The following is a 23,829-nucleotide window of genomic DNA, read 5'->3' as shown; positions in this document are numbered from 1 at the left end:
CACCCAAGTGACAAATGCTACACCCATCATCTCAATCAGAGGGGCTGACAGTGTCTTTGCTAAACCCTGTAACTGCTTCCCCCAACCTGCCATCATAGGCTCAGTCTCAGCAAGAATGAACCTCATGTCCAGTCCTGCCCAGACCTGGAGAGAAACACACCACCGTACTCTCTGACCTGGGCTACACAGCCCCGTTATAAAGCTGGAGGCATCAAGGCGACTCGTGGTAGGGACACAAAAGGGGGCACCAGCTAAAGGGAGGGCAAGTGAACTCCCCACATGACTCCTCTCCACCCTACCTCCAGCCTAGGGCCCCTGCACACTCCCCATCCACCATTACCTGGGGCTTTATCCTCCCACTGTGCCAGCTCCCCCCTGACAGGTTTGACTGTTCTTGGCAGCCAGGCCCAGAGCCACTCCCAGATGCTGCCTGGGAGAGTGCCTGGCTGTGGCAGCAGCAGGCTGCCCCCTGCCCAGGCTCAGCTTCTGGGGACAGCGGCTGAGCGAGCCGGCGTGCCCCCAGGAGCTGAGCCTGCATGGAGCAGCATCCCAGGAAGGCAGCGTGTCTGGAGACAGTGCCATAGGTGCACATGGTGATGTGAGAAGAGAGGCCCCATTGGTCCAAAGAGCTAAGTTAGATAACTCCAACAAGAGGAGCAGAGGGAGGGAAGGAGACAAGCGAAACGGAGGGAGGCAGCATTGTCTAGGACCCAGGAGACACTGGGATCTATTCCTGGAGCTGCTACTGACAAGCTATGTGATCCTGGGCAAGTCACCTGCCTTTTCTGTGCCTCAGTTTCTCCTCCCTACCCTGACCACGTAGACTAGTCTCATTGGAGAGGGGTCCTGAGTGCAGGATCTCAGCTAGCCAAGGTTTGCTAGAGGCTGAAGTCTGAGTCTGTGGAATGGACCAGAACAAAGGGGCAGGGTCTGGAGTTGAGGGAATTCTTCTCCTTCATTTCCCTCTCATAGCTCATTCTTTCCCATCACTAGCTCTGAAATCCACCCTTTACTCTCCATCCCAACCACTAACACCTTGGCCCTGGACTCGATTCTCTTTTGCCCAAGCTCCTAGCCTCTTTGGTCTTATCTTTGGTATTATAGTGGTGTCCACAGCCATCAGGCCTTGCTGTGCTGGGCACGACCCACATGCAGTGAGAGAACTTTTACAGTCTACATGGACAGGGGAGGGAGGAGACACTGAGGCCCAGAGAAGGGAGGTGACTTGTCAAAGATCATATATCACCTCGGCTTGTCAGGCTATCCTATGCCAAAGCACTTTCATTCCATGCATCACCTTCGCTGCCCTGCATGGTGCACTCTCCATCTTAACCACTGCATCTCCCTCTTCCCATAAACTGGACAAGCTTCAAATGGATCTGTACTGCTGCAACATTTGCTCCTTTTTCTACTAGTCCAAAGTGCAGTGTCAGCCTGAGAACCATGTCAGGTGCCAGGCAAATGCATGGGTGGGAGAAAGAATCCTTGTCCTGGGCTACAGACTGGATGCAGGACTGTTCTGCAGCAGCTACTTCAACCTAATGGCTAGAACAGCTTCTCTGGGCCCTTATGCATGGAGGAGAATGAGAGGATCGATGCAGTGCTGGACCTTCCTGTCCCCTTCTCCTCCAGCCTATCCATCTCATCCACCTGCCATCTATCCATCCACCTCGTGTTCATGCCTTGCACATCTTCAGGGTGTCGGAGCCCCATGTGCCAGGTACCCAGGATCCAGCCTGACCCATGGCACAGCCTGACCCAGGATTGCACCAGAACCATTGCCCAGAGGTTCTCTGCAGGCAGGGAGGAGGGTACTGGCTTGTGAAGCCATAAGCTGTTTTTTATACACTGAATGCCAAGTATTGTCTGCTTAGTCATCTAAGGGAGACCAGTGACAGCCCATCAATAGAGAGGATGGCCCTTCACACCAAAGAGCTGCAGTCACATTGCCTTACTGGACAGATCATGGACTCGGGACTTCCCCGGTCGTAGCACAAAGTATTCTTCCGAATCTTCGGCTGGGCAAGACGCTGTGTTCTTGGAGGGGTGAGAGTCATCCTTGCAGTGTCTGTAATTTGTGTTTCAACCTACAGAGGGCAAATAAACCAGTACACAGGTCTGTTAGATGTTAGAGGCCAATATTATCACAGGCAAGTTTCTCACCTTAGGCACCAGTATAAGAGTATGATTTTCAGAGGAGCTGAATATGCCCAGTTCCCATTGACATCAGTGGGAGCTGTCTGAAAATCAGGCCATTTTTAACGTGGGTGCCTAACCTGGGATGTAATTCCCTAGCTTTAGGTGCGTAAGTTTGAAAAGTTTGATCTCTGACACATACCAGTAACCAAGTCAGCCTTAGACAGCAAGCCACAAAGATTCATTGAAACATGCAGAACGAAACTTTTAAAAATCTCCTCTTGGGGGGGGAGTTTCAAAAGTGCCTAAGTGGTTGAGGAGCACCACTCCCATTGAACTCAAGGGGCCCTGGAAATGTCACCCTGGCTCCCCAAACCAACCCCTGCTGAATGTTTGGAAGTTTGGGTGTTGGCCTTCTTTATGAGAGGAAACAACAGGTGTGCCAAGGATGTCATGGAACTGCTCCTACACATCTGGTGGAGCCGCAGGCAATGGAAAGGAAGGACCTTAGATACTGTTTACAGTGGCGTGGTCACAGTACTGTGCTCAAGGGTGGATTAACAGCAGCCACAGGAGGAGAATACAGGGATTATAAATGAAGAGAGAAAAGGGGATGGCTTTCCAAAGTTTGTGTGTGCACGTGTACCTGGCAGCTACCCAACCTGCTCAATGGAAAATCATCCAGGGTGCCCCAGGCACACAAAGGCTAATCTATCAGAGGGGTAGCGTGTTAGTCTGTATCCACAAAAACAACGAAGAGTCCGGTGGCACCTTAAAGAGTAACAGATTTATTTGGACATAAGCTATTTTGGGCAAAGGCTGATCTGTAAGGCAAGAAAAGCAAGAGGCGGGAATAAAATGCCTCACACATATAGATGGCAGAGAACTGCTTAGTCTCCAGGAGTTACTGGGCCTGGGAAAAGTGCAGCAGCAGTCCCAGTGGGCTCCAGGGGATCTCCGTACAGTAAAGCCATTTCTCACCAGATGTGCAAGGTACTTGTCCTGACATCAGCCCTTCCACTTGCCTCTCCACCACAATGTCAGGCTCTTTATGGTCCACCAACCACTGTACTCTATTACTTTCCCAGACCCTTACAGACTCTTCCCCCGGCTCCTACACTCGTCCTGAACTTCACTCTCAGCACCTAACCTTTCTGGCCATCTCTCCAGGCAGGCTGCAGCAGGCTTCCTGCTCCTGTCCAGCTGTGAGCACTGCTCTGACCCCTTTCACTGCATGTGCAGCTTGATCACATCCCTGCCAGCCCTGGGCCCTACAGTAAAGGACCTGGCAGTGTGGTAGAGGAGAGGACAGAAGGTCTGATGTCAGGCACCTACCTCGTACACCTGGTTTGAACCAAGGCCTATTGGACTTGAAGAGAGGGGGCTGACAGGACTCCCAGGAAGGTAAAGCCACCTGGCATTCACTGAGCTGTCACGGGCATACATGAGCTAGTATAACTGTAGACATTGATCCAGGGAGCTAGGACCGTGCTTCATTGACAATAAACCTGACCAAGTGCCTTCGCACCTTGATGGATCTTGTGATCATTGAGTGGTTCGCTCAAGGTCTGCTGTGCCAGCTACCTGCGCAGGGCTGGGATGGCATATGGAGGAAACACATGCAGCCAAACATCTAACTACACTGGGGACCCCGACTGCTGATCTGTTAGGTAAACGAGCTGCCCTCTGTAGGAATCGCGATCTAACATGGCAGAACAATATGAGTTAGGGAACCCCCAATACCTACCCTGCAAATCCCCACAGAGCTTGATGAAATTTGGACCCGATGAATTGCCAGCAAGGGGGAACTGATATGAATTTTAAAAAAGAAAATGGAGAAATGACAATAGGTGCTGGTGCACTTTTAACCATTACTTGGCTTCCAATTTGCCATTGCTTAATATCACTGTTTTCATCTTGATTCATTTTTTGCTGTTCTGCAGCTGGTTTTGCTGCAGCAGACCCTTGGGCAGTACCCAACCAGTGTTTAAGATTGTTTATCTAGATCGTTGTTGCCATTGCTTTTAGTTTCCCAATCTGGGGGGTATAGCAAGTTTTTCCAGACAGGCATGGGTCTTCCAAAGAGCACCTCAGAAAGGCTAAATCCTGTCATGCAATTTGGACGGCTCTGGATTCTCATATGAACCCATGGGAACACTATATCCCAATTTGATCCCAGTTCATTGCACACTTTGGATAATTCAATTTTAAGAGACTTTTTCATACTTTCCACCTGCCCTCCAGCTTGAGGATGGTAGGGATGTGCAAGGGTAAGGGAATACCAGCCCATGTACCCATGTTCTGGAATACTTTCCCAATGAATGCAGGTCCATTATCAGAATCAGTACTGTGTGGTAGTCCTCATCTGGGGAATACTTCCATCATCAGCATTTTAGCAGCTGCAGGGCTATCTTCCTTCCTGGTGGGAAATGCCTCTACCCATTTACTGAAGGCATCCACCACAACTGATGAGCAATGGCCCCATAAAATCCACCTGCAAGCACAAGAGCCTGCAAGAAACTCTTTAAAGCCTGATGTATTAGTTCTCCCCACCTTTTCCTTCTAGCAGGGCTTATAGGGAATAATCATGTAATCCCTCACATATATCCATCTCTACACCGGTACTACTCTATAAAGTATAAGCACAATACACTTATAATAGTGACCAAAGCCAACTAAGTAGAAAGGTCTCCTCATGTCACCCAAAAGTTATCCCAAAACAACTCTAAACCCCACACATCAGTCATAGTCCCGGGCCTAACATTCCCAGGTCCACCACAAGGAACTAAAATCAATTAAACAATTAAATCTGTCTATCAGTCGTACGAGAGAATGTGCAGATTACAGATGAGGCATGAATGTGTAAGGTGACTACGTAACATTTTTTAGTCCAATGGGTCATCTTCAGTCCATGCATTATGCTTTTCCAGGACAATGGGTGAACATCCTCCGCATAAAAAGACAAAAAGTGGAGGAATGTAGTAGAAAGAGAGCCTTGCATCAGAGGCCTGGAATAAGGTCTGAGGCCTGGGCTAAAGTAGTGATCAAAGTTAGGCTGTGAGCTAGGCAGGACCCGTTCACAGAATCTGGCAAGAACAGGGCTGATATTGCAAAAACACACATTCCAAAGAGGTGCTAGGCACAGAGCTCTCATGCAGACACATTCCAGTAGGGTGGTACCAGAATACCTTGATACCGGCACATTCCCTAAAGAGAACAGAATCATGCTGACCCATACTAAAGATAAGGTCAGGACGACAGCATGATGGATAGAGATGTTTTGATCAAACTAACATGTAAAAGGTGATGGGTGGCACCTAACTACATCAGCGGGGCAATACATAACTTGTTTGCATTGATATGTAAAATGGAGTCTCGGAGGGAGTGTCTTTGGCCAGTAGAGGGGGGAATGGAAAGTCCCGCCATTCACTGAACTGGTCCGTTGTCACAGGCATGCATGTGCTAGTGTATCTATAGACATTGATCTGGCGAGCTAGAACCATGCTTCGTTAACAATAAACCCGACCAAATGCCTTTGCAGCTTGATAGATCTTGTGGTCATTGGGCAGTTCACTCGAGGTCTGCTGTGCCAGCTACCTGCGCAGAGCTGGGATGGCATACAGAGTAAACACACGCAGCCAAATATCTAACTACATTTATTACTCTACATTGTTGTAGCACCAAGGAGGCCCAGTCATGGACTAGGACCCCATTGTGCTAGGTACTGTACAAACACAGAACAAAAAGACTTAATCTAAGTGTAAGACAAGAGACAACAGATGGACACAGACAGACGGGGGAGTGCAAAGAAACAAAAAGACAATATGGGTCAGCATGATGGACAGTGGGATAAGCATACCAGCAGCCTGACCGTTGTCAGGTTTTCTTTCTGTATGCTTCTTGGAAAAGAAGGGTGGTGCAGGATGCCAGTGAGGTGCCTTGGTGGGTGTTTAGGGAAGCTCCTCCCAAGGGGGAGGCACAGCATGGCAGGAAGAACAAAGAAGCTCGTCTGACAATTTAGCAAGTGGAGTTTTGCAAGATCAGCTAGGGGACTGCAGTGCCTTTTGGGGACATGATTATTGTACTCATCTTCTTTGGCTGGCCACACTGTATCTGGGAAATAGAGAGAATCATAGAATATCAGGGTTGGAAAGGACTTCATCTAGTCCAACCCCCTGCTCAATGCAGGACCAATCCCCAATTTTTGCCCCAGATCCCTAAATGACCTCAAGGATTGAGCTCACAACCCTGGATTTGGCAGGCTAATGCTCAAAGCACTGAGATATCCCTCATATCCTGTCAGTTCAGCCGAATGTTGTTCTTGGCATTCACAGCTGGCATGAAGTAGGCAAACACCTGCATCCAAAGATATAAACTGGCTATACACTATGTACCTTCCCATGCAGCCCTACTGTTACACAACAGAAGTCACTAAAGAGAGGGAAGTGTTGCTTTCCTAGACTACATCAATTTCTCAGCTACACTGACAGGAAATACTGTGACAAAGAAATATACTGACCATAAACAGTCCAACTATTGCACAAAGCATCCAGAGAACAGTTATACAACGTCATTAGCATTACATATTTTTGTAGCTAATAGGATTCATGGTTATTATTGTTTTTTTATTTTAGTCAGCTGATTGAAAGGAAATGAAATTACTGAACTACATCCAAATAGAATTCACAGAACGAGTTATGTGAGCAAAATGCAGAAGCAGGTTTCTCCCTGTGTTGTAATAGTGCTGGATGCGGCAATGGCCTGCAATATCTTGGAAGACCTTACTGAATTAAGTTTCTTTGGGGTCCGTTATATGAAATGCAAAGTTTAAGTATTATTGTGGGGCATGATAGTATATAACCTCTCTGAGGGCGGGGCAGCTGTGATGTGAGGCGTGAATGATCAAAGGACTATAGTGAACAATGTGCAAGACAAGAATGGACAATTGTGAAGGGGATTTCTTGGGCAATGCCCAGGGAGAGGTGAATACAAATTTCCTATCTCCAGTTATGCAATAACCAAGCTCTTTGAAGCTCTGCGCTGAGGAGTGGGCTTTTATCTCATCTGTTACATGACGCCAAGATCAAAGGCCCAAGCTGTATACAGGAAAGACTGAGCTATTCATGATTGCTCTGGTTCTGTATCTGAGATGGTTATAAACTTGTAACCATGGCAATAACCCAGCAGTGGGTTTTAAAGGACTGATACCGACCAGAGCCTGAGGTTGGAGTAGGGGTAGCCTCTGGTAAGCTTTTGAGAAGGCATGTAGGTTCTTGTACTGCCATTAACACCTTTCTCTGTTATGCTTTCATCCTAAGAATAATTGTGCTTGCTTAGATAGAGCTGTGTGGTAATTACATTGTTCATAGCCTCCAGAGTGAAAGCAAAGTGCAGACACTGGCTTGTTAAGTACTCTGGCTTGCTGGAAATATCACAGTGTAGGCAGGAAACCATGCAGCCTGGAAAATCTCTGGGCAGGGGGGAGAAAGACAGGTCTGTGCCCAAGAGATGTTATTGCTGAGGAGCTGTCAACCTAGAGTGGGTACCTTGGTAAGGATGAAGGGGTATACAGGTGTAGTTGCCCTGATCCATGACAGTAATATTTCCCACAATAAAGCAATTTTCTAATCCTCCTTCCTGACAGTCATAACATTTATTTGTTAAATATAGATATTCATGTTCCATTAAAAAACACTTTAACAAAAAGGATGGTCTCTTAACTTGCAGCTTCAAAGGCGAGAGTAATTTATGTACTGGAATAGGATTTTTAATTCTCTTTTTGCAATAGTCATAATTGGGGCCAGAAGAAACCACTATGATCACCTAGTCTGACGTCCTGCATACCACAGGTCACAGAACCTCATCTAGTGATTTCTGCAGTGTAAGCACTTCTGCTTCCCTACTATGTACATGAATGAATATGACTCATGTTGTCTGAGATCCTGCCTGAACCCTCTCACTCCGTAATAGAGAGTGACCGACTGAGGAAGAGAGACTTCAGAGGTCACTCTCAATTTAGGTTTCCTGTACAATAGCATAAAAAAGGGGGGAACTGCAGTTCCTGGCCCCTTCTTCTGTCCTTCTACAGTGGGTAAGTATGTCTGATGTGAAGGTGGCTAATATATTCCAAATGTGGTTTGCATTATCTAGTAATAATAGGTGGTCATAATTCTTATCAGCCAATCAGTTCTTTCCATTTTCCCAACCCACTTTATCATGCACTATAGCCAAGAGCATTATTTTGGCTTGTAGTTATTTTTGGTCATTTAGACTAGTCTGTTTTCAATCCCCGTCAGATGTCTTTTGGAATTGCTGTAACACATAAAGAGAACATGTAGATTCATAGATTCTAATACCAGAAGGGACCATTGTGGTCATCACAGGCCAGAGACTTTCCCTCAAAAAATTCCTAGAGCAGGTCTTTATGAAAAGCATCCAATCTTCATTTAAAAATTGCCAGAGACGGAGAATCCACCATGACCGTTGGTAAATTGTTCCAATGGTTAATTACCCTCACTGTTAAAAATGTACGGCTTATTTCCTGTCTGAATTTGTCTAGCTTCAACTTCCATCTGTTGGATTGTGTTAGACCTTTCTCTGCTAGACTGAAGAGCCCACTATTAAGTATCTGTTTCCCATATATGTATGTATAGACTGTCACCAAGTCACCCCTCATCCTTCTGTTGGTTAAGCTAAATAGAGTAAGCTCCTGGAGTCTGTCACTCTAAGGCAGGTTTTCTAACCCTTTAATTGTTCTCGAGGCTCTTCTCTGAACCCTCTCCAATTTATCAACATCCATCTTAAATTGTGGGCACCAGAACGGGACACGGGATTCTAGCAGCAGTTGCTTCAGTGTCAGTTACAGAGGTGAAATAACCTCTCTGCTCCCAGCCAAGATTCCCCTGTTTATGCTTCCAAGGTCACCTTATCTCTTTTGCCAATAGAGTCACACTGGGAGCTCATGTTCAGCTAACTATCCACCCCAACCCCAAATCTTTTTTGGAGTCACAGGTTCCCAGGATAGAGTCCCCCAGCCTGTGAGTATAGCCTGCATTCTCTGTCCTCAGATGTATCCATTTACATTTAGTGTTAAAATGCTTGTGCCCATTTCCAAGCATTCTAGAGCATTCTGTAACAGTGACCTGTTCTCTTCATTAGTTACTACTCCCTCAATTTGTGTGTCATCTGCAAACTTTAACAGTGATAATTTTGTTTTCTTCCAGGTCATTGATAAAAACGTTAAACAGCATTGGGCCTAGAACCAATCCCTGCAAGACCCTGCTGGAAACAGACCCAATGACAATTCCCTGTTTACAGGTACAGTTAGACCTATCAGTTAGCTAGTTTTAATCCATTTAATGGGTGCCAGGTTAATTTTGTATCAGTCTCATTTTTTTAAAATCAAAATGTTATGCAGTACCAAGTCAAAACCCTTACAGAAGTTTAGGTGTATTCTGTCACCACTATTATCAACCAACCAAAGCAATAATAATAATTTTAAAAAAAATCATGCAAACAGGCCAACATTTAAGTCACCACTAAACTACAAGAAAAAAGACGATTTAAAAATGGCATCAGTTAGTGTGGCTGAGCAGCCATGGCAGGTCTGGCACAACTTTCTTAACCTAGTAATTAAAAAGCATATCAAGCAACTTGTGCTCCAACTCCTGAACTGGCAGAACCATCCAGCTGTTTCTGTAGCGGGAACAAGCCATTGTGTCTATTCCATGGCTAACCTCAGGCTGCAGCAACCAAAATGAAATTGTTGCTGAAAGCCAGTACGGGGGGAGCGATGGTTCCCCTTTCCCAGTTTGGCTGAACATCACCATCACCTTTCTGTCTAGCAGGAAGCCTGGATGCACTGATTTGGGACGTGCAAGTTCTAGAACCCGCTGAGAAGCCTCACAGGTGAGTGCAGCTGTTGGTACGGGCCACTCTGGAGAACTACGAGGCCTAGAAAAAAACACAAACATGCAACATGGACACAGTTTCAGGGTGTTCCCAGAATAGGCTTGTTTATTTGAATTAAACTAGTGAAGTTGTTGCAGAATTATTGTAGTTGTTTGTCTACAAGGATTGTGGTGGTGATGCTGTAACAACCAGCCCTAAAAATGGTTTGTGTTTAATGCCTGGTGTAAATAAAACCAAAGCCACAGAGATGGTGTAACTTAGGGAGTGCATGAAATTATCTGGAGTAGGTGTGTGCTTGAGGGAGCCATCACCCTGCTAAGCAGTGAGCTGGGTGTGGAGTCCCCACTCCACATGGGCCTGGGTCCAGTGTGAAAGGTCCAGTCCTACCCACCAGCCCTGATTGAATTGGGAGGCAGAGAGCGGAGCTGGCCCCAGAGCTCTGCTGGCTAAGGGATGGCTGGCTTGACTCCGTGAAGCCAGCATACCACCCCCCATTGGAGGAGGGGAATGCCACTCCAGAGCAGGGGCTCCGCCTGGCCCAAGGTGGGGCAAGGGATTGGCTGCAGCCCTGGAGGGCTCTGGGACAATCACCAGGCACAGGGGTGGAGCTAGAGAAGACTGTGGGGTTAGGTGGGGAGCACATGTTTCTGTGGGAGGGAGCAGGACCACATGCAGCCTGGATCTGCAGGCTGGGGATCAGCCCAGGGAGCAGAATGGGGGCATGGGCAGGGCAAGGTGGAAGGAGCAACCTGGACCCAGCGAGGAGCCCAGTGACACAGAGATGGATGCCAGGCAATGCAGCAGAGACCAGGATTCACCCTCCCAGCTCATACCCCATCCAGGCACCAGCCAGTGCTGCCAGGGGCAAGAGGGGCCTGTCCTGGGACTGGAGCTGGGGGTTGGATGGATTCTTATTTGGGCTAGTGAATGCTGGTGTGTATGTCTGGGATCTGGGGACTCAGTACACTATGCTCTGGCTGGAGGAAGGATGCGAGACTCCCCATGGGCCCACAAATGGTCTCCTGTGACATTTGTGGGTTTGTCCAGTCCACATAAAGCCACTGGCCTGATAGCTGAGTGCAGCTTTTATTTCCTTGGTTAATTCCTGCCTCCCCGAGGGCAGTGGAGGGACCCAGGGGGGTGGGAGGCAAGCAGGCTTCCCTCAGGCATGAAGCCTGGGATCTGGGGTCCACATGATGAACCGGGGGTGCTCCACCCCGAGACTGAGTTGCCCCAGATTCTGGAACTGGGAAGCAAAGTGAGTTGTTGCTCTCTTTGTCACCTATGTGGCTAAACCCTCCATCACCGTGCACCTCGCTATGATGCAAAACCATCAGCCCTGAACCAAAACATGGTCTAAGCCACTTTGTACATGAATATTTAGCTGCTCTGGTGCATAACTCCAGTGGTCAAATGAACAAAGGAAGCTAGGGTGATTGTGTGAATGAGATCAAAAGAAAGAGCCAGGGAATTACGATGAGCTGCTGCGTGGCCAAGGGGAAATCCTGTCATCTCACACCTCTCCCCATCACAAAGCAAGGTAGAAAAACTGCCCGAGAAGATAGTGCCCATCCCCAAGCTCATGTTTCAGATCAAAGTCTGGAAACATTGTTTAACAAAACGGGGGAAGGGGAGCATTTTCATTTGGTGAAGAAGCAAAAGGCAGCAGCTGAAAATAAAGAATATGGGCATCCTAAGTAGATCTGCAGTGATGCCCAAATCCCATTGACTTTCACTAACTCCTCCATTTCCCGGTTTAAAGGTGCACACAGTTCATGGCCTGGTGCTGCAAACTTGATGATGGACAGCTGCTAGTTTTGATTATCTGTTCCCCAAGCGCATTCTGCCTCTGCTTCTCTTGGGAGATACCATAAACAGGGCCTTTCTTTTTCTACACTGCAAACAACTTGCTGCCTGGTTAGCCCATCTCTCTGGTGAAAAACAGATAAGCCATTCAGTGCTGCACTTAGCAGGGGGAAGCTGTTAAGAATTCTATACCTGTCCCCTAGCTGCTACCCTAAATGGACCCAGAGCAGAGAATTCTTATGATCAGGTTCACCATTTCTGATGGTTTCTGTCTATCCAGAGCTTGATAGTGGGGCCATCACAGCAGAATCTGTCTCTCCCCAAGAGTTATAACCAAGCCCGGGGCTTAATTTGTTTCCCTACTTCCTCAGAGGAAGTCAGACAGTTTCCTTTCTTCTTTCCTTTTCATCTTTCTTCCTCCCCCTATCCACTCCACTATCTTTTCTACCCTTAATCTCTTCACCTCATTTTCCTCCTCTTCCTCTTTGATGTTTTAGATGCAGCCGTGAGGAAGTTATATTGAACAGGTGAGTTTCACCTGTCCTTCTGAAGGCAGCCAGATTAGTGGTCACTCATCTACTCAGCCCTGCTCAGACCCTGTCTCCCACTCTCACCAGCATCACCCTGGAGCCTGACAGCTGCACATATGCTGAGGAATGCAGCTGCTACGGGAGGTTATGGTCACACAGGGTTTGTCTAGACCTGGAAAAGAGGTGGACATTAGGCCGGGGAAGAGCTATTGGGGAAACAACCCCTTTTTTTTCCAATGCAAAGAACACTCATTTTCATCTAATTTTCCACAGAATAATCAGATTTTTTTTGGCAGTAATTCAAATACCAAAAAATTTGTCCAAAACTGAAAAAATTCTATATGGAAATATGGCCATGGTGCCTCATGGGAGTTGTAGTTCAGAGGCCTCATGCTCCCTTTCTCCTCTATAAATTGGGCTCCCTGGTTTCACCAAGTCTCGCCTTTTGGAGGTGGGAGGCAGTGTATCATGGAGTCCTTGGCAATTGTCCAACCGGAGAGCCTGATAGATAGAGAAGAATGGAGACATGAGGGAACTGAACTACAACTCCCACAAGGCACCACTGCAACATTTCCAGATTGAAACACTTCTATTTCCACCATTCCATTTTTTGGCTAATCAAATTTTCCCATGGAAAGCAGAAGCTTTTCGCAAAAAAATTAATTTAGTTAAAAACCCATTTTCATGTCAAAAAAATTTTGGACTGATTATTTTCAGCAGCCCTACTCAGGGGCAGCTAATATGTGTTAGCTAATACAGACCTATCCTCACCATTTTTCCTAATCTAGCCAAACCCAGAGACAAAGGAACTTTCTCAGAGCCTATGGTCAATTCTATGGAGGGTCTGTTACATCAGGACTGCGCTTTGAATCTGATCCAGTGCTCTATTCTTTTCATCAGATGAATGTGTGTTTATGGTAAATGTATCCTTGTCTCATATTTATAGCCCTTGCCTATTCCAAGTATACCACCCGTTTTGCCCTTGAAGGAGTCCCTAACGTAATGATGTGCTCTCTAGGATGGTTCTCAATCATTTTCATAGTGTGGAGTTTGTTGGCCACACAAATACAGAGACTTTCAGCCCTCCCATTCACATTTATGCTGGCCACTTCTCTCCCTGTGCAGGGTATGGCAAGGGAAGATGAGGAAAGCACTACATGTATGCTTAGCTTCTTTCAACCCAGTTTGGCAGCTGGAATGAGGCAAGTCCACACAATGACAGCAGCCAGCTAGCTGCAGATCATCAGCAAGTGCCACACAGAGCATAGCTACACAGCACCTCTGCTTTCCCCCCTTTTTTTGGTCCTGTTCGTTTTGCTCCTACTCCAACCAGGCATACTGCTTTTGAACGCTAATTATGCTGAAAACCCGTTTGAAACACCTGTAGCACGATACGAGCTGTGTCATTTTTTACCTTTGTTTTAAGTACGCTGTTTGGTATTTTTTAGGTTCTGCCAACTTCAATATTCGAGGAGATGGTAAAGCTAAATCCATCAATGGTGGGCGCTGCCAGATCTCTGACATCCGGCCACAGCTGGACAAGAAGAGGCACCTTTGGGAATGTCATGGAAGAAGTAATGAAGAGAGTCAGCCAGGACCACAATCTCATTAAAACACTGACAAACAGGCATGCATGGCCAAACCAGGATAACTTAAATCCATACACAGACATTGCACATGCAAAAATCCACATTTCTGCACTCAAACTAGGTACACTGCCTAAACAAATGGGTATTTGCACATGGGATTACCCGACCTGGCCATGAAAATACCTGCTTGCTTGCATGCACAAAGGACTTTTTAAGCACAATGGGGGGAGTGTGGGGGGAGTGAAAATGTAGTCCTTTTTATGGGCAGTTTTGAGAAACTACTTCACAATACGTATCCCACAATATCTCTGTTGTTTATTTATGCAAATTAGAATCCTTCTAAGTATAACATTTAATAATATATTGCACTGTTATAGCTCCTTTCACGTCAGGGTCTCAGAAGTGCAGAATTAACTTGGCCTCATAACAACTCCCTTGGCAAGTGGAGTCAGGATGATTATTCCCACTGTTCTGGATGAGGAAAATGAAACACAGTGAGGTTTGTCCAAGGCCACACCGAATAAATCAGGGGTGGAGATGGGACTACAATGCGGTAGTCCAGATTGCCAACTGCTTCTCCTCATCGCCTTGTTATTCTCACCCCACCTACGATGCCGACTTTACTGAACACTGGCATTTTGTTTTGTGTATGTAAATCAATGTTTTGTATTAATTCTGAGTAGCAAAGAGACGAGGAACTAGTGACAATGGCAAGGGAGAAACAAATACAGTTGTACTATCATGACATCCCCAATCCTTATTCTGGCTACTGAGCATCATATTCAACAGCACAAGAAATGCATAGACACATTCTCACAGGGGCTAGAAATCTGCTCTACACCCTGACAGAGCTCTGGCCTAGTCTCCTCACCAAAACCACCCCCTCTCGTAATTATTTCAAAACAGGAATTGAGACTTATAAGCACTTAGCGAAACCTTCTGCTAAAAAATCTGCAGTTAGGCTCCTGGGGTCTATAAAGCATTGGGGACAGTGAACCATTAGGAACAGACTGGTGAATGATTTCAATGATTAGCACCTGATAAGCAAAAAATATTGTTTATTCTTTTGGGACTTTATTGAAACTGCTACCGGAGAACTGCAAACTTGGGCATTGTCCCCCTGAAACAACTTCGAACTACGTAGCCGTATGGCCAGTTTGTCCCCTGGCTTTGCCTTTTTCCAACAAATCCGTAAGTTATGAAAAAGAATGCTCATTTGGAGAAGGGATAGCTCAGTGGTTTGAGCATTGGCCTGCTAACCTAGAGTTGTGAGTTCAATCCTTGAGGGGGCCATTTAGGGATCTGGGGCAAAATCAGTACTTGGTCCTGCTAGTGAAGGCAGGGGGCTGGACTCAATGACCCTTCAGAGTCCCTTGCAGCTCTATGAGATATAGGTATCTTGCCATGTATACAGATTTTTATGATGATAAATACAATTGGCAGATGTTAATGAAACTGAAGATTCATTGCCATAATATAATCAATAGTGCTAATAATCATTCACCTATGCCTCAAGATGGGCATTTTAAATATGTACATGTGATGAACCCTCTTTTGAAAGAGGAACTAAATAACTCTGCTCAGTGACAACACTTGTTAAGGCATGTTTTCTTCTTGAAAGTTGTTGGCAGTGGGTTGGTTAATTTGTTGCCTTACAGCCACATTCCTTGGATGATATTCTGCTCTCGTTATTTGCCCTCATTTGGTATCCTGGCTCATCTTCCATATCATCACATGCAGTCTGGTATGTTAACAAAATTCCATGCAACAAATTCAACCTTATTAATTCATATATCTTTCCATTCTCTTCATCAGCATGTGACACAGGGATGTTTGTTGAACACAGGGGGAATTTACACAATGTAGACCAGGAGTCGGCAACTTTTGAGAAGTAGTGTGCCAAGTCTTCATTTATTTACTGTAATTTAAGGTTTGGCATGCCAGTAATACATTTTACATTTACAAGGGCCGGCGGATGGAACCCCAGACTGTCAGTGGGCTGAGCGGGGCCGGCGGGCAGAACCCCAGACTGGTAAGCGGGCGGCAGACAGAACCCCAGACCGGCAGCAGGCTGAGCTGCTCAGCCCACTGTCGGTCTGAGGTTCCATCTGCCAGCCCCTGCCAGCCAGGGTCCTGGCCACTGGCCCCGCCCAGCCCGCTGCTGGCCTGGGGTTCCATCCATCCAGGCTGGCAGTGGGCTGAGCAGGGCTGGCAGCAGAGTGCCACTAAAAATCAGCTCACATGCCACCTTTGGCACATGTGCCTCAGGTTGCCGACCCCTGATGTAGACGATTTGCTGAAGGATGCATATCTTCTCTCCTTCTTCTCATGGAACAACAAGGTCATGAAAGACAGAGGGCTACGGTCTGGGAGAGCACACAGGGCATTGCTCCCAAGGGTCTCAGCCCTGGGGCATCAGACAGTCTGTGCAAGAAAGGACAGCTGTGGCTTGCTGAAGGCCTTTGGGTGCAGGGGCCTGCAGACCAGGGGAAATGGAGAGGTCAAAGACAGCCCCAGCCTTATGCAAGTTAGCAGATCACTGTAGAGAATCCTGTGCTCTTACAGTGGTGGGGAGGAGGGAGGTGGAGTGGACAGCAAGCCCAGAGCTTTTGACCAGGCAGTCTTCCCACCTGGCCCTGCACACCAGCTACCTAATTATGGAGTGGGACTCTGCTCCTTCTACCCTCAAGCTGCTGGATCTTTATGCCTTTGAAGTGGCAGCACACGTGGGACAGGCAGTTGACTAAATGGGTGAACAGTGAAGGGGAGAGAGGTTGGGCAGGGGACAGTGCCACATAAATCCTGGTCTAATGCTGCATAGGACACAGGGCTTTGCACCTGGGCCATGGTATGACAATCCACACCCACACACATTACACAGACACAGACACCATCAGTCACATGCCACACACCCAGCATTCCACTCCAAAGCCACACGCCACATGGAAACCAAGATCAAATTGGCACTAGGCTGAACCTGGTGTCACTGGAATTCTAATAAAAACAAACTGTTGCTCCAGCAACAACAGCTTCCCATTACATGACTCATACCCTTCTCACAGCCCATCACTGCTCCACCCTTCTACCTAATCCCTGTATTGCCCGCCAGGTTTTGGAGGAACCCTGAATTAAAACTGAAGTACAACTTAACCTTTCCAATTTCCCTTTGAAAAATCAACCTGCTCCCACTTTTTTGGAACAAACATATATTTAGAAGGAGACTATATTATGAAGAACCAAGACTTTCTATTATGAAGAATTGGGATTTTCAGAAGTGACTAGTGATTTGCTGACTCCGTATTTGGGTGCTCAACCTGAGATACCTTAAAAGGATGGCTTGATTTTCAGAAAGTGCTGAGTGCTTGCCCTCTGAAAAAATGAGACTCCTTAAAGTGTCTCAGTTTGGCCACCTGAAAATGGCAGCACCCAGAATCATTAGTCCCATGTTGAAAATCTCAGCAACAACATTTAGTGACCAAAACAATCACAAAGATGAATAGATGGGAAACACTGAAAAAACATTCTTTTTAGAGACATTTATAATAAATGCTTTACACTTCTGCAGCCCTTTTTCATCCAGAAAATTGCAGAACTCAGCCAAACTTACAGGCACCTTAAGATGGCAAAATTGAACAATTGCCTTACTCAAAGATAGCAGCTGTGCTGAGCTGATCTCAGAGGGAAGCTGTTCATGGTGGACTGGGCTACAGTCATGATGTGAAAGTGCAGAAACTTCTGCTTTCTTCTCCTTGCCCAATGGTCTGGATTCACCTCTGTACAGTTGTCATGCCTTTAATTGTATTAATTATTATCAATAAACCCTAAGATGTTGCATTAATTAGTGAATGTTTTCCAACAGAAGGAAGAGTGCTCCTGAATACAACCAACCTGCGCTGAAGGTCACCATTGAAAATTTTCTTGGGTTTGGCCAGAAACAAAATTCTTGGCGTTGGCTGAGCCGTCAAAGCACTCAGGGAGAGCGGCCAAATTGTCTCCTGATTTCCCCATTCTAACCTACTGTTAAAATAGGGAACAAAAGGGAAACAAAATTCCCGGTTAGATGATCACTAAACTAAGCTTGGCACTGAGCCTCTGATGCTCTTCCAAACTTGCAAAACAACTGAGGAGCAACGTGCATGTTTATTGGTTGCAATCATTATTGTTGCACAATGTTAGCAGCCCTCTCAATGTCATTCCTGAGGAACAGCATGACCTGCTCCATCCCACCATCCCCAGGCATGTCCACTCTCAGGAGGGGCCATCTCCCAGCCTTTAAACACACTGGTAAGGGTGGGTGATAAGTCTCCCCCTTGCTCTCCTCCCAACTATCCAAAACGAGCAGTGGAACAAAAACTGGCCAGGCATGACAAGAACCGGCAAAATGCACAGCCACCCAAGTGGCAGGTGAAACTTGAGGACTACAGTAATCCTGACCACAACCAGTGCTAAACCAAGGTGTAAGCACTACATGTTCATGTCTTAGCCTGACCCTGACCACAGCTTCTGTGGATGAATTTAGATTCTCTAGCACTGCAAACGAAAAGCCAGTCTTTTGTCTTTCCCAGATGTCAGATGGAGACAGCTCACCAATGCAGAAGAAACCCATTCTCGACACGCTGCACTTTTTATTATCTGACTGTTGTCCATTGAGGCCCAAAGCTTTGTACTTTTTCCACTCACCTACTATAGTTCTCCCAAGCTGCTTTAGGCTTCTTTGGTCTTGCTAGTTCTCGGATCCTAGTAAATGCAAATCAAGGTTACATGAGCAATTGAACTCAGAGACTGATAAAACAAGCACAGAGCAGGTGTTACAGTATTCTGAGTCTTAAATAATTCTTGAGTCACTCAAAGACTTTCATCATGAAGCCAACGTGACAAAAGAACACTGATTCTTTTTTAAAGTAATGGGCCTGGCTAGTCATTGTCTCTATAACATCACCTATCTTTTCAGTACATGTATTGATGTAAGAATTCTCTCCCTCTCAGTCCAGCTTCTCCTTTGCTCAGTTCTCTAGTGAACTCATAATCCAGTTTTTTTCGGTTACAGTAGTCTACAGTAGTAGCCAGAATTGCACAGAAAAAGACTTCATGGAGATGGGCCAACGTGGAAGCACTTTTTATTGTTTTAATAAAGTGATATTAATACACAACGACTAGGAGGTCAGAGATTCTCCCAGCCAACACAAAAATAAACAGAACAAGCACCACACAAAAGTGCATGCATCATTATCATCATCATGATTATTAAATAAAATCATTCACATGGTGTTTTACAAGTATAGATTAAGTCACATTCCCTGCACTAAACTGCTTACACTTAAGATCGATTTATTATATTACTATTATTATTAATGTTGTTTGCCTGTTTCCGCTAGTACCCACAATGTGCAAGGCACTGCAGAAACACACAAAATGCGCAGTCCATATCCCTAAAAGCTTCACTGCAAAGAAGATAAGATGGTTACACTGACTGATCAAGAATTCCCAACAAAGTACTGTCTGTGTCTGTTTATACAGTGTCTGTGTCTGAAGCATGGGCAGGCACACTTCACTGGTGTTTCCCCAGATGCAGTTGCAAGATTAAATATTCAGACTGCATATCCAATCAGGGAAGGGATACAAGTAATTGATTTAGCAGTTCAGTAGTATTTGCAAGGTCTTTGAATTAGAATCAGACTAAGTCCTCCGTCAACAACCTCTCTGCTTGCTGGAAGTTAGTGGCAAAAGAGTCCAATAAAATAGATGAAGTGCCTTCAAATTCTTCCTCCTTCTCCATAAGTCCCATATTTCATATGTTGACATCCTTGGTGTCTATTCAATTCTTTCTCCAGGCAGGAAGAGGGCTGGTGGCTTCCCTTTACTTTGTGACACTTCCCTTACCAATTGAACAGAAGCAGGTGTACAAATTATACACTATGGGCCTGATCCAACGCCCATTAAAGTCAATGGTGTCACTAGGCTTTGGATTAGGTTCTCTATTAGCCTGGCAATGTGAACACAGCCTGGTGAAGGGGCGGGGCTGGAGCAGTGTCTGCAAGATGTTGGTTAAGAATGCGTGTATGATGTGATTATGCTATTGGGTTCTCTTAAGGCATGGGGCCCGATTTGAAAGTGCTGAGAACTTGCAAGATGCTGAGCACAGTAAGCTCTCCCTGAAGTCAATGGGAATGGGGGAGATCAGCATTTCGCAGGAAGCTGGAAAGATGCCTGCAATAGCAGATTATCTTTTAGGCAGTCTATTGTTTACTTGATGCAAGAGGCAAGATAATAGACCATACTCATTATACTTAAACTCTACCATCCTCACATCATGTACAAACTCTGCTCTCAGAAAGATCAGCACAACTCCCACAAGCTTCAGAAGGATTTGCTCATGAAACTCTGGTCCTGTGCCTTCAGCTCATGGCAGAACATGTCCAGGTATGGCCTTGTCTTTTAAGGAGCCAAGCATCAGTTTCATTTTTTAACTCCAAGTCAAGTTGTTCTACAATGGTCTTCCCTTGAGAAGCAGCAGCGGGCCAATTACAATTTCATCTAGAACTATTTTTAGTTCCAGCCTTGTCACAGAATAAGTTTAGCAATAGATAAACTAGTTTACTGAAAATGAGATTATTACTGGGCATCCTCTCAGCAGAAGAGGCTCATGAATATCTCTCTAACCTTTACTCATCCATGCTGGCCTAGATCCGTTTTCTAACTATATCCAATGGATTATAAGGAAAGTCTGACTGTAATGCTTTATGTTTTCCTAAGAAACAAACCACCTCACAAAATATGTTCTGTGCAACAGATTCCTCTCAAGAAGCACGAAAAACACCAAGACGACCTTCTGCTTGTATGCTGTTTTTTAAAAATGACAGGATGGCTGTAATTTACATCTCAAATGGGGACCTTCCGTTTGAAATGTGTCACTTTACAGAAATAAGTTTAAAATATTTTCATGTCCTACTCCTGCCCCTGAATTCCACCCACAATTTTTGTGTTTTTTTTTATCAATCACATTTTCCTGTTTTTAAAAATATGTCATTCTCTCCTCTGTTATCACGTGAAAGACTCCCACAAACAGGAGAAAATGACTTTCTGAGGTCCCAGCCCAGCAAATGATTTACATAAGTCTGTAACTTTAAGCACGTGTGCAGTCCCATTGACAGGGGAAATGATGAAATTGACTATACCGGTCTACTATTTGGGTTTTTTTACAAATTAAAATAAATAAGCCCAAATCCTCTGCATACAATGAATGCATTTCTATTCTTTATGTGGGCAGTATAATCAAAACTAGCATGTCTCCAGTTTTGTATGCATGGGAATTTCTGGTAAGAGATTCTTCTAGTTGGGACAGAATGGTCTTTCACATTAAACCGCCTGCATTCACAGGCTGCTCTTTCACAAAGGCGGTCAGGGTCAGCACCACACACCTGTACACTGCTACAAACATCTATATCATGGAATAGATATATTTTTTTGCAGTTGCTACATTGAAATAATGTGAATAATTCTTGTAATAACCAGTTGACACAGACCTCCAAAAGCACATCAGTACTGTAAGAAATGTAACTGATTTACTCATTCAAGTTCCCTTATCTGCAGGAGACATTGCCTCCTGATATTTATGACATTAGCCCCGGCCCGATGAATCCCCTTGGAGCCAGGCCTGCAGTCCACACTCAGGCAAAGCTCCCATTAGGTAGGCTGGGAGCTCTGTCTGAGTGTGGAAGAGGACTTTGAGCTATGTACTTGCATTTCCAGATGCCTGCTGGGTTGTTTTTTCTTACCTGTCACTTGAATATGAACAGAAGTAAGAAACTGCGAAGAAAACAAAAATAAAGTGAGTATTAAAAGGCTGGATAACATCTGCATTCTATGCTGTCATTTATTTGCATTCATTGTAAGTAGGTGACTATACTTTAATCTCTATAAAATAACTGGCAAGGGAAAAGAAGTGTGTCCAACTACTTAGGCCTCAGTTATCTGACAGCTTTGTGTATGTTTTCCTAGGAGTTATCCTGAAGGTAACTACAGTGCAATGTACACATCATCTCTCACACTGCCCTGTGGTTAATGGTTGTAACAAAAAACGTTCAGGTATCTCTTTGAACCATGTGAGTGTAAGCAGGGTCTGAATGAATGCTTTCCTGACAGCTAGCTAGGAGGAGGGGAGACTACGGGTGTGTTTATGTAAATACAGTTTGCTCCTGCTCTGTTTACATATTCATCATTTACAGCGGTGTCAAAGACCAACTTGGCTGGTGTTGGGTACAAATCATCTTAGTACTGAATGCAAGGGTAGTGAACTATGGTTACCAATGATTGCTTCTTGGCTCTGTGAACTAAGATGTGAAAAAAATATCTAAATTATTGTAGGAATACAGGAAAGCAGGACTGTGCTTACTCCAGTGGTTCTCACACTTCTGTAGTGATGACCCCTTTCACAGAGCAAGCCTCTGAGTGCAACCCCCCTTATAAATTAAAAACACTTTTAAAAATATTTACCACTATTATAAATGCTGGAGGCAATGCGGGGTTTGGGGTGGAGGCTGACAGCTCGCAACCCCTCAGGTAATAACCTTGTGACCACCTGAGGGGTCACAACCCTGTTTGAGAACCCCTGGCTTAACCTGTCCCAAATGGGGGGGGCACCCCTAGTTGAAAGAACCTCATTAAGCAGGGGCTTGAATGTCAGAGCCTTGTGAAAGTAAGAGGGGTGGGGACAGGAGTCCTGGTCAGGAGGCTGCACAACCCCACCCCCACCTCGGGTCCTCTGTAGACTGGCTTAACCTGTTCTTCCCCACTGCTCAAAGAACAGAGCTAAATAAACTTCATTAGGAGCCTCTTTTGTTATTTTAAATGCTCAATTTGAGTTGAAACCAGCTGTGGTAGGACTGTGTTTCTGCCCTGCCTGCTAACAGCTAAAATCACCAAGAGCTGAAATCACTTGAGATGGGGCTAAGATCAAAGTGTAGGAAAAGTATGCCCCCCCCCCGGCCAACATGGCACCTGGAACCCCTGCAACCAGCGAGTGCTACGGACCTGCGGGATTGGTCAATGCTACGCACAGAGCATGAGGCGCCTCATGGTCTCTGACACCATCCGATGGTCCAGGGACATCTACATGGAGCACATCACTGGCCACCGACAGTACCAGGAGGTGTGAGCCAGAGTGACATCGTTCTCTGACTACGAGAAAGGGACCAAGACACTTTCTCCGTTGGATCATATGAACTGGAACCATAAACTCCCTGAACATTAAATCTCACCAAATGAGGGTCAATCCATCCTCCTCATCATATCCACTCATTATACTCCACACCCGAACATAGCCACTTTATGAACTTCATACCCTCATATCTCAATGTCTGTACTTTGAACCATCAACCTTTTACCCCCAATCGGGGATATTACAGATTATATATTCCTTATGCCACCTGATCTTAAACCAAACTTTGCACCCTCGATAATGTGTATGTTATTCCCTGGTAAAAAGAAACTTCTATGTTTAAACTCTGTACCATTCACTTTTTTAACATCATCTTAATAAAATTTTTAAATCTGTTCTTCTTATCTGTTCTTATCAGTTCAATATCTGCAAAAGAGCTGAAAATCACTGAGAGGCTGATGTGTAGAGGTCACAGCTGAGAGGCAGAAGGCAGAAGCGAATGAGTGACCAGCAGGGTGGCGGCAGAGAGGCATCACAACAGAACAGCAGGGTGGTGGTAGAGAGGCGTGATGTCTGAACAGCAGGGTGGTGGCAGAAAGGCGTGATGAGCAGTCTGCAGGGGGCAGTGGAGAGGCATGATAAGTGGCCAGCAGGGCAGCTGGTGGAGGGGTGCGGTGAGAGTGGTGAGCAGGCGGCCGGT

General features: G+C 45.7%; 1 protein-coding gene across 1 annotated transcript in view; it reads right to left on the bottom strand.

The window, feature by feature from the left end:
- Positions 1–23,080, bottom strand: part of LOC115652711 (testicular haploid expressed gene protein-like) — a 31,057-nt gene extending 7,977 nt beyond the window's left edge. The window contains exons 1-7 of the mRNA XM_030565097.1: positions 23,029–23,080; positions 21,748–21,778; positions 18,653–18,709; positions 17,861–17,989; positions 13,798–13,935; positions 9,969–10,089; positions 1,956–2,087 (exon numbers count right to left, since the gene is read on the bottom strand). Of these exons, the coding sequence (XP_030420957.1) occupies positions 1,956–2,087; positions 9,969–10,089; positions 13,798–13,935; positions 17,861–17,989; positions 18,653–18,709; positions 21,748–21,778; positions 23,029–23,080 (660 nt within the window). The remainder of the gene's footprint in view (positions 1–1,955; positions 2,088–9,968; positions 10,090–13,797; positions 13,936–17,860; positions 17,990–18,652; positions 18,710–21,747; positions 21,779–23,028) is intronic.
- Positions 23,081–23,829: the final 749 nt, after the last annotated feature.

Source organism: Gopherus evgoodei, chromosome 5, assembly GCF_007399415.2.
Source record: "Gopherus evgoodei ecotype Sinaloan lineage chromosome 5, rGopEvg1_v1.p, whole genome shotgun sequence".
Classification (NCBI taxonomy): Eukaryota; Metazoa; Chordata; order Testudines; family Testudinidae; genus Gopherus; species Gopherus evgoodei.
Note: the sequence above shows the minus strand (reverse complement) of the source record. Positions and strands in the feature narration are given on the sequence as shown.